Here is a 14,922-nt window from a genome sequence, read left to right as displayed (position 1 = left end):
TTGTGAACGCCTGCGCGTGTTAGCGATGTATACCGGCGATTGAGGAGAGGCAGGCCTGACACGGTGAGCTCGAAGCTGGGATCTCGCTGATCGCTGTTTATTGTCCCGTCGATCGCTCAGTTCTAGATGACTCGAAAACGTCGCTGACAAAATTGCGTCCGCATTTTTCAACGATAATGACGTTGCCATCGCGGAGAAATTTCGCCTTTTGTCATTTGGGAGGTGATCAAACTCATATGGTTCCGCGCTTGAATTCTTGCAACTGCAATGTTTTCAGTAGACTGCAGCTCAGCGACGAGCTCCGTTCATGTTTCACGCGCAGATAACAAGGTTAGTTTCGCATTCTTTTAAAGGCCGTGACTGAGGCAAACTGCCTGCAGTGAACTTGATTGCAAAACGACCACAGCAATGAGCGAACGTACCGTCCCGCTTTTTCGGCTTCGTAGAAGCGACAGCTGCTTTACCGCTCCCGGCAGGATCGTTGGGCACTCGCGGCTGTTTAGGGTGGTGTTGGTGGTGTTGCAGCAGACAGAGTTAGCCGGAGATGTTTGGCCGACAACTGCTCCGCCTGAGCATCTCATACGTTGTTAGCAAGGGTGTGTCCTCGGACGTTGAACAACTCTGTTTCGAAGAAACCATTATGAACAGTTATTATGCACGGGTCTGAATGAGGCTAACTAAACGCTCAGCTGAAACTATTACGTTTCTGTCGTTCTGTGTGAATGCTAATCTCATGCATTTAGGAAGGAGTCCCTGCAGGCGTAGGGGCTCTTACTGGAGCCCGATGGAATTCAGTGTAATCGCACTGTCACAGCCGGAATCGCAGGGCTGGCTTGTTCACGAATTCGGCTACGATAGGCACGTCATAGGAACCCGCTATCGAATAATGACATCGTTGGGCTTTTTCTTTGAGCAACTAGGACAATTTTGAACCATATATACCACTGAAAATGCGTCCTGACAAGCAAGCGCACAGCCGGAGATTGATTGATACATTTAGGTTTCGCTCACATTTACAACACCAAGCTCGCTATTGTATGTCCGCGCAGCACATCCAGCTAAACATTTAACCCTGGTTGTCTTGCAGTAGCGAAACCACATGTTACCGGCGATAAAACAATGGACCTTGGCAGAGCGCCTTGTCGTGTGCTGCGGAACAGCCACAAATATGACGACCAGTGCCGGTTTAAGTCGTGATTGATGATGATTCCTATTCGTATCCCGTTCGAAAGTCGGCGGCGACAAATAGTCACCTAGCCAGCTTAAAGGGACACTAAAGGGAAACAACAAATCAGTTTAGACTGACACAGCACACTGCACACTGTAAAAGCCAATGATGGAAATATATCAAACAGCGAAGAATGAAATCAAAACAGAAATAGTTTACGATAATATAAAGGGCAGCACACTACTGTTCGTAGCCAGATCAGGATGTCCAAATACAAGGTATTATAGGAGAAAATTTGCCGATGACGACAATAATTGCGTAGCGCGTGGATATAGTGCGGAAACCATAGGGCATATTTTGTTTGGGTGTCGCGGTATCAATCCAGATGTCAATGAGGGCATAGTGAGCCTGCCCTAGGAAATGGATTCAAATACTAAAGCAAAGCCTAATGAATCTGTGGTGGAGAATAGTAAAATATGTCTGGAGGCGCAAAACCGGGGAACGTAAAGGATATATTTTAGGATAATGGATTTATTTTATGATCAGTGGTTTGTTAACAGGAATCATGACTCCTAAAGGCCGAAAATAGGCGCAGAAGACACGTAGAAGTGCCGTACTTGGTGGAATCCGGCACCCCTGCCCCCCATTTCAAACTGGACGCTGATAATATACATAAGCAGTGACATCGCCAGTTCCCTTTGTGTGACCAAAGGCTAGACCATCATACCTCGATAAGGCCGCCGAGATAACGCCCGAACTTTGCTTCCGCTGTGAGATAAAGCATAGCAAAAGTCTACAACACCATTCGCTTCCTGTGAAGGGGCAAACTTGGCCACGTTAGAAACGGCTACCCGTCAGGCTTGCAGCGGGCGAGGTGACGTCATGTCAGGTGATGACGTAATGTTTTTTGCACTCGGAAGTCTAAGGCAAAAAGGCAAACCTCAGTAAAAGCTACTCCTCGGGCAAAATAATGAAATATGTTAAACGTACAGGCAGAAACAGTGAACGATCATTATTAATCTAAGCTATTAGCCCGAACGAATGGACGAAGAACGAGTGAGCGAGCGACAGCCCCCCCCGTCCCTTTCCTTGCAGCCCAACCTCGCAAGTAGCGATATATATATATAAATATATATTATGCGAAGCATATTACGAGAGCTCAACCCAGCTCCTCAGGCGCGGCGGTGTCGCCTTCAATACCACGTGACACCGTGACGTCACGACAGAGGAGAAGTGGCTTTGGCTCAACTCTTGCAAGATGGGCTGGGTGGGAATCGAACCAGGGTCTCCGGAGTGTGAGACGGAGACGCTACCACTGAGCCACGAGTACGATGCTTCAAAGCGGTACAAAAGCGCCTCTAGTGAATGCGGTGTTGCCTTAGAAACGAGCTGTTTTTAAGGCTCAGGCGTGCGTCGCTTGCTCAGGCGCACATTTCGTTGCCGCGCCGAACGCTGCGTTTCTCGACGCTCACCGCGTCCAATGCGGGGCGCGTAGTCGCTGCGCCGTAGCTCATTGTCTTACACCCCTTGGTGGGTCGACGGGAACGCTGTCGCGTTCCACTCTTGAAGGCGAAGCAGAGTAACTGATGAGTTGTTTCTTCGTCTAGCCGAACCAAATATAGCCAAGCAACAGCAGTTCACCAGGCTAAACAGTGGTTCAACAACTAAAATAAAGGCTAGTATGCTTCGCATCCTGGGCTTAACCTTACCTAAGCCACAGCCATTTTTATATCCCGAGCGCGGGCACCCTTTCCCTCGGCGCCTTCTTTCGCTTCCCCATGTTCCTTTGCGGCAGCCTTGGAAAGCGTCGCGTCCACATCAGGGTCTTCCCGATGCGTCAGCGACAAGGCCGTCAGCGTTTGGCGGAACGCTCGCCTGCGTCCCCAGTGTAGAATTTGTGGGCGAGAATCCGCTATGAATTCTTGTCTGCCGCATCGCTAGCGATGGGAGAGCGAAAGAGAGCTATTTGCTTTAAAAGAACAGGAAGATGCGCCTACAGATTACCTGATGAAGAAGGAATCTTGAAACTATAAAAAAAATTGGCAGTGGCTTAGCTCGGCTATGCCAGGATATACGTAGCGAAAGATAAGGCATAGCATGGTTATCCTTGGTTAATCTTGATTGCAAGTACATCTTAGTCTGGTTGTCTAGCTATGTTGCGGCGTTTAGCCAGTCGTTCGGTGCGCTGTTCATCTGTTTCCTGGGTGATTCGTTTCCTCTCCATCTCGTTCCCATGTCGATTCCAGGCCTCCTCCTGCTTATAAGAATTGTCGTCGTCCATACTGCCGCCTCATCTGTGGTTATGGCGCACGCGAGCTCTCCTTTTCAATCCGACATGTTATCAGGCATGCGACGCAGCTGGCAAAGCGAGCGAAGGTGAGCGCAACGACGAGGAACGCGTGTAAAATCATACCAAACGGCGGCGGCGGAAAGGCGCGGCGCTGCGCAGCGGCGGAAAACCTGTGACTCCGTGCTGCTAGTGGCGCATGTGCAGTAGTGACTAGGGAGCGAGAGAGAGAAATATCCGCGGCTAGGCGCGGGTTGCGACGTCATGTGCCTCCTTGGAGCACCGCCACTGCGAAATCGCGAGTTCGCGGCCAGTAAAGTTTTCGCTTTAAAAAAGATTAAAGAATGAGGATGCAGCGACGCGTATTCAACCAGGGTAATAATGATTTTCTTTCTTTCTCAGAACCTTCTCAAAGAAAGAAATCGGCAGACCGTATATGACCGAGATTGTGCAGGAATATAGCTTAAATATTGGTAGTCGCTTGTTATAAACATTTCATGGTTAAAAGAATGTGAGTATGTGTATGGGTTTGCCTGAGACAAGTGAAGCTAGGACTATGCAAGAGGGCGCTCCCGCTTCACTTCTTTTAGAGTTACTCTATATGGATCCATCAGGGAGCCCCTGTCCAAGCCATATAGAGTTACTCTAACATTTCCTTAGGTGCCTAGATAAAACAAACTTTCCTTAACATTTCCCCACTCTCCCCCCATTTTTTGTCACCTCTGTTTATCTTATTTTATATCGTGAACACTTTTTTGTACTAGTGCATACTTAAGTAAATTATTTAAAATAAAAAATCACCGCCCCAGCACTCCGTGCAGATGGTTAACGAGCGAAGTTGAAACGTGTGGTCCCGGTTTTCATCACTGGGTCACTCTTCTGAACACCAAGGACACTACTATATGGCCTTCCCTGCCATCTCGGAGTACAGAAATGCAGCCGGAACGCCAGCGTGAACATGAACCTTAATCGTCGGATGGGCAATTCAAGGCAATGATTGCACAGTTGATTCGTTCCTTGCGAATGCTGCTCATAGGCGTTAAGACGCCCGTTGCCAAGGCTGCGGTGCAAATTCTCGACACAGTAGAACCAGTGCTTGCTGCTGTATAAAAGCTAGCAAACGCCATGGCGTTATCAACTTCAAGGTTGTCACTACAGGAAAGGATAAGCGGTTCCGTAATATTCCAGTGGAATGCACGAGGTCTACGGGGTCGCCTGGGAGATCTTAAGCACAGAGTGCTCAAGCACCGATTTCCAGTTATGGTAATATGCGAGCCGAATATGACACTGCCATTTCGACTCTCTGGATACGAACAATTCGCGTCTGAGACAAGTGGAAATCCTAGCAAAGTTTTACTATGTGTGTGATGTGACCTCGCGTATTCGCTAAACAAAGTTCCGGTGCATAACAGTAACGAGTACGTCTCTATAACACTGAAGCTAAAGCGCCGGATAATCTCGATCATCGGTGGCTATATTTCTCCCAGGGGAAGATTTGACTCTGGACATCTGAAACTTGTTCTTGACTTCTGCTAAGGACCTCATATTATCGTAAGTGATTTCAACGCGCACCACCATCCTTGGGGCAGTAGGATAACAAACATTCGAGGAAGACAACTTCTTAACTTCACAAGCAGCAATGGTCTTGACCTCCTGAACGACGGCTCACCAACATTTCTTCGTGGCACAGCGTACAGCAGCTGTCTCGATTTAGCTATCGCCTCACGATGCCTTTCGTCTTCTGCTGCCTGGTGCACAGATGCTGAAACGTATGGCAGTGATCACCTACCTACTTATGTACAACTGAGATGGTTTACAAGACTCCCAAGTTCTCATACGCGACGCACTGACTGGGATGCTTTTCAGAACAAGCTGGAAGAATCCTGCAACTGTATAATTTCACCGAAAGAGATTGAAGAGCGCATTACAACAGCAATGCCCGCAACAACACGCATCATCCAAACATTGAATTCTAGAACACCCGTTGACGTTATATATGAAGAGCTGCGGGCAGTCTGACATCGCGCCGACAGGAAATACAGGCGAATTAAATTGATATCAGACTTGAGAACGTCACATCTTGTGCAAAAGAAAATTCAAAGATACTTAGAAAAGCTCGACAGACAACGTTGAATGTCCTTTTGCACCCGCCTGGACTCAAGAAGACCGTTGTCCACAATATGGTATGTTGTACGAGCACTACCATCTTCTCCACAACTACGTCCGTTCCGAGCTTTGGCTATCATCCAGACGCTCAGTGAGAAGGAAATCGCGGAAGATTTCTGCATACATCTCTCCGGATCTACAACATCGGTAGCGCTCAGGTATGCTCCTCAAACAATGGACGATCGTCTCGACCTCCTATTCACGTTAGCTGCAAGAGCTACGTGCAGTGATTTTCTCTTCAAGACACTCAAGTGCGCCTGGGCTTGATGGCATTGCCTATTCTACCTTGCGCCATCTAGGCCCCCGAACGGCGGAAGAGCTTCTGGCTTTATAGAATCTCTCTTGGTCCTCCGGAACTGTACCTGCACACCGGAAGACAAGCAAAATCGTGGTATTATTGAAACCAGGCAGGACACCCAATGCTATGCTTTCCTACAGACCTGTGGCGCTTGCCAATTGCATAGGTAAAACCATGGAACGCATGATTTCGACATGCCTGGAGTGGTTTTTGGAGAAGTGTAATATATATCCAGACGCAATGACAGGTTTCCGAAAGGGTAGGTTGTCAATCGACAGCGTCATTGACCTAGTAACAACTGTTAAACATCAGAAACGTCGCCGTCGATTAACGGCTGCTGTCTTTCTTGATATCAATGGTGCTTTTGACAACGTTCTACATGATGCAACTTTAAGTGCCCTAGAAGAATGTGGCATCGGTGGACGTATGCATCAGTGGATAGCCAGGTATCTTCAAGAGAGAACGATATTCATGACAACTCCAGACGGTGAAACAAAGAGCCACCCCGTCTATCGTGGAGTGCCTCAACGAGGTGTATTGAGCCCAACTTTATTTAATGTCGTTCTCATTGGACTGGTCAAAGAACACGCAGGCACAGCCTCGCTCTCTGTGTACGCAGATGACATCTGTACCACGAGCTTAACGCGCTTGCAAGTGCAAACGAAGCTGCAGTGGACGGTTTCAATAACGTCGACATACCTAAACAGTCGCGGACTGCAGCTCTCACCGGCAAGAAGTGTAACGATGGCATTTACGCGGAAGTCAATGGCCTGCTACCCCGTTATGATTGATGGGAAGATTATACCTTCGGTAACCCACTACAAGTTCATCGGAGTCATCCTCGACCATGACTTATCTTGGTCGAAGCACCTCTCAGGATTAAGAAAAAAGCTGGACGGTTTGCTCAGTTCATTCGACATATGTCTGGAAAATCAAGGGGGCCATCCAAATCATCTGTTCTGCAGTTCTGCCAGGCGCTTTTTGTTCGCTACCTCCGCTACAGTGCACCTGTACTTTCTCGGGTTAGTACAACTGCTGTACGCACACTTGAAAGTGCTCAGGCTCGCGCACTGAGAATTTGCCTAGGACTACCACGATGTGCGTCTTTTTGGGGCACTATTTCAGAGGCACGTGCGTGCCCAGCTCGAGTTTATCTGCAACATGAGCCATTGCGAGTGCATCTAAGGCTACTGACTAGGCACAGCAGTCATCCACTCACGAACGTCACAAGCATATGGCCTGTCACCGCCTACTCAGAAGCCATGTTGTCGCAGCAAGACTTATTGCCGTCGGACTTCGAACCGTGTGACATACCCGAGGTTCCACTCTGGACGATGGCAAAGCCAACGGTGAGACTCTCAATCCCTGGAATAACGAAGAAGTCGAAAATGCCGCTGGCTGGGCTCAAGCATTTCGCGTTATCATACATTGCTTACATGTATGGATATTCCGAACATGTTTTTACAGATGGTTCTGTGACACAGACCTCTTCCACCGCGGCCTACACGGTACCAGGAATGGGAATCGCACAACGGTTCAAGATAGGACACAGGACGTCGTCTACAGCAGCTGAGTTGACCGTAGTTCGAGAAGCAATTCGCTGCACACTGTAACAAAACCTCGAGAAGTGGACAGTGTTCTGTGACTCAAAACTAGCACTGCGACTCATCAGCAATTATATGAATGACAGAACCGCATATAGTCCTCTGGTTTATGACATCATGTTTCTGCTTGCTGAGGCGTTTCATTCCGGGCATACCATCGTGCTGCTATGGATTCCTGGCCATTGTGGTATAGCTGGAAATGAACAGGCTGACGCGGAAGCAAAAAAGGCGCACACTGACGGAAACATTATACGAATTCATTTTTCCCGGTATGACATTAACGCCTTGCTCCATAACTCCATAAAAACTTACATGGCGCGACATTGGGACAACCCCGAACATTGGCAACAGCGCCTCCATAGACTTGACGCTGGTTTACAATTCAGGCTTCCACTTCGGTTGCGGAGAGGCGAGGAAACATTCACCAATTACGGCTGGGTGTGGCATATACCCACCGGTACCTTCACAAGATTGGACAAGCACAAAACCCTACTGTAGCGTCTTTCACACTGCCGAGACAATAGCTCATGTACTTTGCGTGTGCCCTCAATATGAGGCTGAACGAAGAACACTCGTCTACTGTTGACTGCTTGGACTCCCGCCCCTTTTCGGAAGAAAAGCTTTTAGGCGCGTGGAGGAGTGTTGATCGTGCCCAACGTGCCATAAAATCCCTTTTGAACTTACTAAGTGAGATTGGTTTAGACAATCGTCTCTAGAACCTGTGAGACGTGCAGTCAGGGCGAAATGTGTTTGCGCAATAACTTTTTATGATAAGATTACTTTTTGCCTGCACAAGATTACTGTTGCGTGTATTGCGACTAGAATGCGAATCCGCATATTGGAAAACGTGTATATAGTATCTCATTGTACCATACCATAATCACCCGCCACCTACCTTTCCCTGTATTTCCCGCTTCCCCTTTCCCAAATGAGGAGTAGCAGGCTAGAGACACGCTGTCCAGGCCGACCTCTCCTCCTTTCTCTTCATTTAAACCTACTCCTCCTCCCTCCTAATCCCGACGGTTCATTATACGACAGCTTAGTAGGCTGCCGGATCCTCGGTACGCAGTTGCTGCTTGCACTCGGCTGCACGAGCCTGTTTTTGTGCCCGGGCTGCATCAGCGGCACGGCGTAGACGAGCTCGTTCCTGGTTCTGCTCGCCGCGTTGCTGATCGAAAGTTGCCTGCTCCTCAGGAATACGAATGATGCGTGGCCTACCTATTTCGGAGCCGGGGACAGACTGCTGCACGCGTGCTCGGCTGCGATGTAGAGCAACAATGTCGCTACTGACTCCGCTAATCCAACACCGCCTAGACAGCACAAGGCCCTTTCACTCCGATCCATGACGTCGTGTTACCTGGCCCCACTGTCACAGAATCTAATGAGGATGCTCCCGAGTAGGCAACAGTGATCTTGACGTCACTGCTTTCATCGCGCCAGCCTTGTCAATTAGAAATTTCTGGCCAGGTAGCGTGACGTCATGGATCGCAGTAAACAGGCATTCTACTATTTAGGAGGTCTTGGCTAAAAGCGCGCCTCTCTCTCTCTCTCTCTCTCTCTCTCTCTCGTGCATGCTCATTGGGTTTCGGCGGAGGAATTTTCGGCATACAGACGACCGACAGACGGGTGGACTGACGGACGGACGAATTGGCTAGCCATATACAGCTTCGCTGTCAACATCCGGCAGAGTGGCTGCGAAAGCATTATAGTCGCTTTGGTGAAATGTTTCTTTCAAGCGAGCCTCAACGTGCTCGCTTGACCGCGAGGAGTTCACAACTCGAAGAACCGCTCAGCGGCGTTCAAATATTTATTTTATACACTCATGACATGGCGCATCCCCACTGACTGCGCCGTCACATGCCCAATGACGCACGCACTAGGCCACATGTTTAGTCACGCAGGTGGCTGCGAAATGACTTGTCCAATGATTTACGCACATGGCACACTTTTTTTCAACAAGAATCCGTGACCAGCACCGTGTCGCCGCCGTAGCGTCGGGGAAGCGTGCTCGTCTCGCATCGCGGAGGCCTCGGTCCGGCTCCCACGCAAAACGAAATGTAAAAAATTTTCTTTTCAGCTCCATTAATTTACTTTGTTTGCAGGAAGCTCCCTGAGAAATCTTGTGTCAATCTGAGCATTTTGACGTGTTTTTAATCTTTGCGTCGTAGGCCATTTTTGGTGCTATTTTTCGGTCACGCCGGCGCCGACGGATTTTCGCGTAATGCGGCATATAACGCTTTCGCATTAAAATTATTTACACGGTGAAGAAATCAGCTCAAAAGCTTTCATAAACAGAGTCACCGGCTCGAGACTACGTATAGGCCTGCGCACGTGTACAAATTGCGAGTGATTTGGGCAATTAGAAGTCGCCCCCGGATAAACAATGTCAACTGGCTCTTATTGCGTTTGTTATTTCTTGTTAATGAATAACACACTCATTACTTCGCGTCATGGCTCACGAACACTCGCGGCAGAGGCCTGGTGCTCTTTTTCGATTTCCACTTGGGTGACAAACATTTCTGATAAATTCGCGTCAGGGCAACACATAAATCTCAGCACATTGATATGTTTCCGAAGACGGTGCATATCTTAAGTTCTCCCAAGAAGGAGTCAAAGACCATTTCGTTTTACTGTATGTCATACGTGGAGAGAAACAAAGGCACGCCTTTCGGTGAAGTGACCAAGCAAGGATTATCATAAAATTTAGAGACAGAAATGGGGATGGAGGCTTTTGCCGTCTTGAAGTATCGAGTTAAGTAAGCATCTTGGTATCCCAATCCTGGGATGTCTGTGGGATTTCTAATTTTTGATTTTTCAAAGCAGCCTCGCTCAAATATTCTTAATGCGATCTAATTTATTGCAATATCAACATCCGAAGCACCTGAAAATACTAAAAAGAGTTCATTTCATAAACGCAGAATAATTTGCCGTGTATGACTAAATTTTTGTTCTAACTGAAGCCAGTCAGCGCCTCGGATGTTTGCTTTCGCATGTTTGTTGCTGAAGCGTGTCAGCGTCAGCGTGTGCCATTCGTAGGCTTGATTTCATTCCATACGCAGACGTACGCACACAGCGTTACCAGTTATTTTAATGCGACAGCGTTAAGGAGCTCGTGTCGCAGAAAAGCCAGTGTCGTCGGTGTTGGCGGCGTTGGCCATGAGCGAAAAATCTCGGCAGGCAATTCATAAATAAAAACAACTTGCAAGATGGGCTGGGTGGAGATCGAAGCAGGGTCTCCGGAATATGAGACGGAGACGCTACCCCACAGCCATGAGTTCGATGGTTCAAAGCGGGACAAAAGCGTCTTTAGTGAATGCGGTGTTGCCTTAGAAATGTGCCGTAGAAAGTTATAGTGCGGTGTATATCGGTAATTATGAGCATGTAAATTACAGAACTCGCAGCTAAACAAGTAGCGAAGTACGTTGCAGCTACATTTCTTCTGCACTTGGTGCACACGCAGAGCCATCTTGCGGCAAACACAGAAGACCCCCTCCTCGCAATGTACGGCACTGCCGCGACAGCTGGCGCGCCACTCAACCGCTTCTTCCCTTCGTCTCATTTGAGCGCATTGGGGCCATGCGGGGACCGGTGCGATGATGCCCCAAAGTTGTGCTGTGGACTTAGAAATGTTGTATATGAAAACTATGTCTTTGTTTGACTCAAGAGCATGCCGAGCGAATGAGTGGGCGGTGCGAACGGGGTGCGATAACGCTATCGCGTTCCACTCTTGAAGGCGAAGCTTAAGCGTCCTCCAATTTTCATGCGAAGCATATTACGAGAGCTCAACCCAGCTCCTCAGGTGCGGCGGTGTCGCGTTGAAACCACGTGACACCGTGACGTCACGACAGAGGAGAAGTGGCTTTGGCTCAACTCTTGCAAGACGGGCTGGGTGGGAATCGAACCAGGGTCTCCGGAGTGTGGGACGGAGACGCTACCACTGAGCCACGAGTACGATGCTTCAAAGCGGTACAAAAGCGCCTCTAGTGAATGCGGTGTTGCCTTAGAAACGAGCTGTTTCTAAGGCGTGCGTCTCTTGCTCAGGCGCATATTTCGTTGCCGCGCCGAACGCTGCTTTGCTCGACGCTCACCGCGTCCAATGCGGGGCGCGTAGTCGCTGCCCTGTAGCCCATTGTCTTACACCCCTTGGCGGGTCGACGGGAACGCTGTCGCGTTCCACTCTTGAAGGCGAAGCAGTAATGCATGAGTTGTTTCTTCATCTAGCCGAACCAAATATAGCCAAGCAACAGCAGTTCACCAGGCTAAACAGTGGTTCAACAACTAAAATAAAGGCTAGTATGCTTCGCATCCTGGGCTTAACCTTACCTAAGCCCCAGCCATGTTTTTTGTCTCCTGTTTGTGTGCGGCCTGCGTAGTGGATACATCGGTCTGAGCAGAGCAGACTCTAAAGCCGTAAACGGCTCACTTAGAACGCTGCATGATTTCAAAATGGCCGCAATAGACCGTGCTTGCAAGCATGCGCGGCTATCATCAATAGCTTGAAGTCAGCATTTCTGTCTCGTTCCCTCCAGTAAAGCTTTCAATTGATAGCGCCATTTTGTGCCGCCTCTCTGCAAGTGTCTTCTTCTCGCACTATTCCAAAGATGAGCCTCATGTGCAGCGCACTTTAGTAGGACCAGATGGTTGCATTTCATGCGAACGTATCACCTGACCAACCGTATCGCTTCATAACGAATACGCAACAATGGTTCCTTATAGTAAAGAAAAATGAATTCTGGGGCATATTATTATGGGGCACGCCGTAGTGTGGGACTCCGGATTAATTTTGACCACTTTGAGCTCCTTAGCGCGCGTCCAGTGCTCGGCACACGAGCGTTCCTGCATTTCGCCCCCGTCGTAATGCAGCCGCTGTAGCCAGGATCTGATCCCGCGCCCTAGGGATCTATGCCACAATGGCGGGTTGTTTTATTTGAAACCATCCACAACCTTGCTGAAAGGTTGAAGCGAGTAGTCTATGAAGAATTCCTTTGTGGATAATTAAGTTCGGCTCCGTGATCTTGTAGGGCGACGGATGAGAGCGACCTGGATGAGAAAGACGAAACCAAGAGGTAAGTACATCGTCGTTGAACCAATCGCATAAGCAGTGCCTTTGTTTTTTTTTCTGCGGACGCTGCTTGTGCGCAGGAAGTCGCGAAATCTCAGCGAAAAGAAGCGGCGCGACCAGTTCAACATGCTCATCAACGAGCTCTGCTCCATGGTCTCCACGAGTTCCAGAAAGATGGACAAATCCACCGTGCTCCGTGCCACGATCGCTTTTCTCAGAGCACAAAACGGTGAGTGCCTGTATAGTTACTGCAGTACGCCTGTGTACAGTTTGTAACCTTGGATGAAAAGTGGCTCGCTACATAATTGCTAGCACGTGCTACCATCTTCAAATTTCAATGCCTTTTTCAAGGTCACATTTTAGGCAATATTTTCTGTAATGTCTCGAGGAGAGTAACAAGAAATCTACGCAGTGCCTACGCCATTGTCCGAAGTTCTTGAAATATAATTCGCGTATTATGCTCGTATAGTAAAAAAAAACATTGGTTTGACCCGCATTTTAAATTACGAAACGTATTTTCACCGCAGTCATCGCCCTCGCTCCTGTCTATTCCTGCACGTAAAACCCAAGAATGTATTTATTGTCTATCCTTGGCATCGTATAAGCTTCGTGCGATCTGCAAGCTTCAGTTGCTTTCATGCGTGCAAGGTGTGCGTAGCATGGTACCGAAAGTTATGTAAAAGCCTACATGTCCTCTGATGGCTGCTTGCGGTGCACCTCGGCATCATCTGCACCTCGTGGTGCCAATTGCTTAACGGCAATGACGCAATTTTCGGAAGAACGTAATGCTTTGCCCTTGTCTTCTCGGCGAGAAAAATAAACGCTTTCTTTTCGAGGTTCATTAGGCGTGCACTTTCATATGCATTTAAAACTATCGCGTGCCAAAATGCTGAGCTCCGAGACATGTCCTGGGCTGGAAAATTTCCACCACATGTTTGGCAGATGGTTAGTGCACCTCTACAAATTTACTAATAGTGATTGAAATTTGTACTGCTAGTGACAGATGCAAGAGTAAGATAAAGAAAAAAAAATAGGTATGTTGCTGGATACAAGCACATGACCTCGTACACACGTGAACAGGGCACCTTCAATTCATCACGCTTATTAAGACGCACCATATCTCATCGGGTTTTAGAGGGAGCATTCAATCGCCGTGAGAAACTGTACATAAACATATAGTGCACAAAAATTCGCAAAGTTACAACAAACATTACGAAAGAAGCAACCAAAGCACATCTGTGCTTCTATGTCAAGAAAGAAGCAACTGTTTAACAGAATAATTAATAGAAACCACGGTCTCATATACACTAGCATATCGTGGATGCCACCTGCAGCTTTCTTTTCTTTTTGGTTCTGAACACATGGCTAACTCGCCAACTCATATAATAGAGAAACAAGATCGTTCTAAAAAGAATATCATGGATTATATTTAATGAAGTTGCTATCACATATATTGAGTGAATTTTTACGACTCGCTATACATGAAGTATTTCTGGCGACATCACTACGTTAAATACGGTATTACTGCGGACCCTTAAAATACCATCCCACAGTGTAACTTGAATAGGTGTACGGTAGCGCTTTTAAAAGACGGGACAAAAGAGGACACGCAGGGACACACACAGCGCTGTGTGTGTCCCTGTGTGCCTTCTTTTGTCCTACCTTTTGATCGCGCTACTGTCCCAGCTACAAAGTGCCAAGAACAGTGCTCGTAACCGCGCTCGAAAAACTGGACAATCGCCCCTTTACAGAGGAGAAGGCTCTAGGACACTGGTCCAGACGGGCTTCGGCACTCAAGGCCTTAAAGGCTTTGCTGAAGTATCTAAGGACTTGCGAATTGTGCGATCGCCTTTGAGTGTTGTATCGCGTAGTATCGCGGTACTGCGTGAATTTCCTTAATTTTTTTTTCTCCTCTTCTTCTTCTTTCTCCTTTTACTCCCTTTACCCCTTTCCCCAGCACAGGGTAGCCAGCCAGTACTTACACTGGCTAACCTCCCTGTCTTTCCTCCTCTTTGTCTCTCTCTCTCTCTCTTGATCGCGCTACCGTACACCTATTCATGGCCCCTATAACGTAAAACTATTCCAATATGTTTTTATTCCAATCTCCTTACGTCAAATTTGCGTAACCGCCGACGCAACCATCGGGCGGTGAGCCACAGGGTTGTCTGAACAGACCAATAAAACACTCTCGTCATTTATAGGAGATCACTTTTGTTTGCTTTAAAAACGAATAACATTGCCTACACTGAGCGGCTTGTCTTATCTAATTTGCTGACAAGAGGGGAGGAGCACGCTCAAGTGGAGAGGGATTCGATGGAACCGAGTCAGTGCACTGAA

General features: G+C 48.0%; 1 protein-coding gene across 1 annotated transcript in view; it reads left to right on the top strand.

The window, feature by feature from the left end:
- Clk (circadian locomoter output cycles kaput protein Clock) overlaps nt 1-14,922 on the top strand; it is a 106,110-nt gene that overhangs the window by 49,557 nt on the left and 41,631 nt on the right. The window contains 2 exon segments of the mRNA XM_070534897.1: nt 12,545-12,589; nt 12,666-12,814. Coding sequence (XP_070390998.1) covers nt 12,545-12,589; nt 12,666-12,814 — 194 coding nt within the window.

This window comes from Dermacentor albipictus, chromosome 3 (assembly GCF_038994185.2).
Source record: "Dermacentor albipictus isolate Rhodes 1998 colony chromosome 3, USDA_Dalb.pri_finalv2, whole genome shotgun sequence".
Lineage (NCBI taxonomy): Eukaryota > Metazoa > Arthropoda > Arachnida > Ixodida > Ixodidae > Dermacentor > Dermacentor albipictus.
The sequence above is the reverse complement of the archived record's forward strand: the minus strand, read 5'-3'. Positions and strand labels throughout refer to the sequence as shown.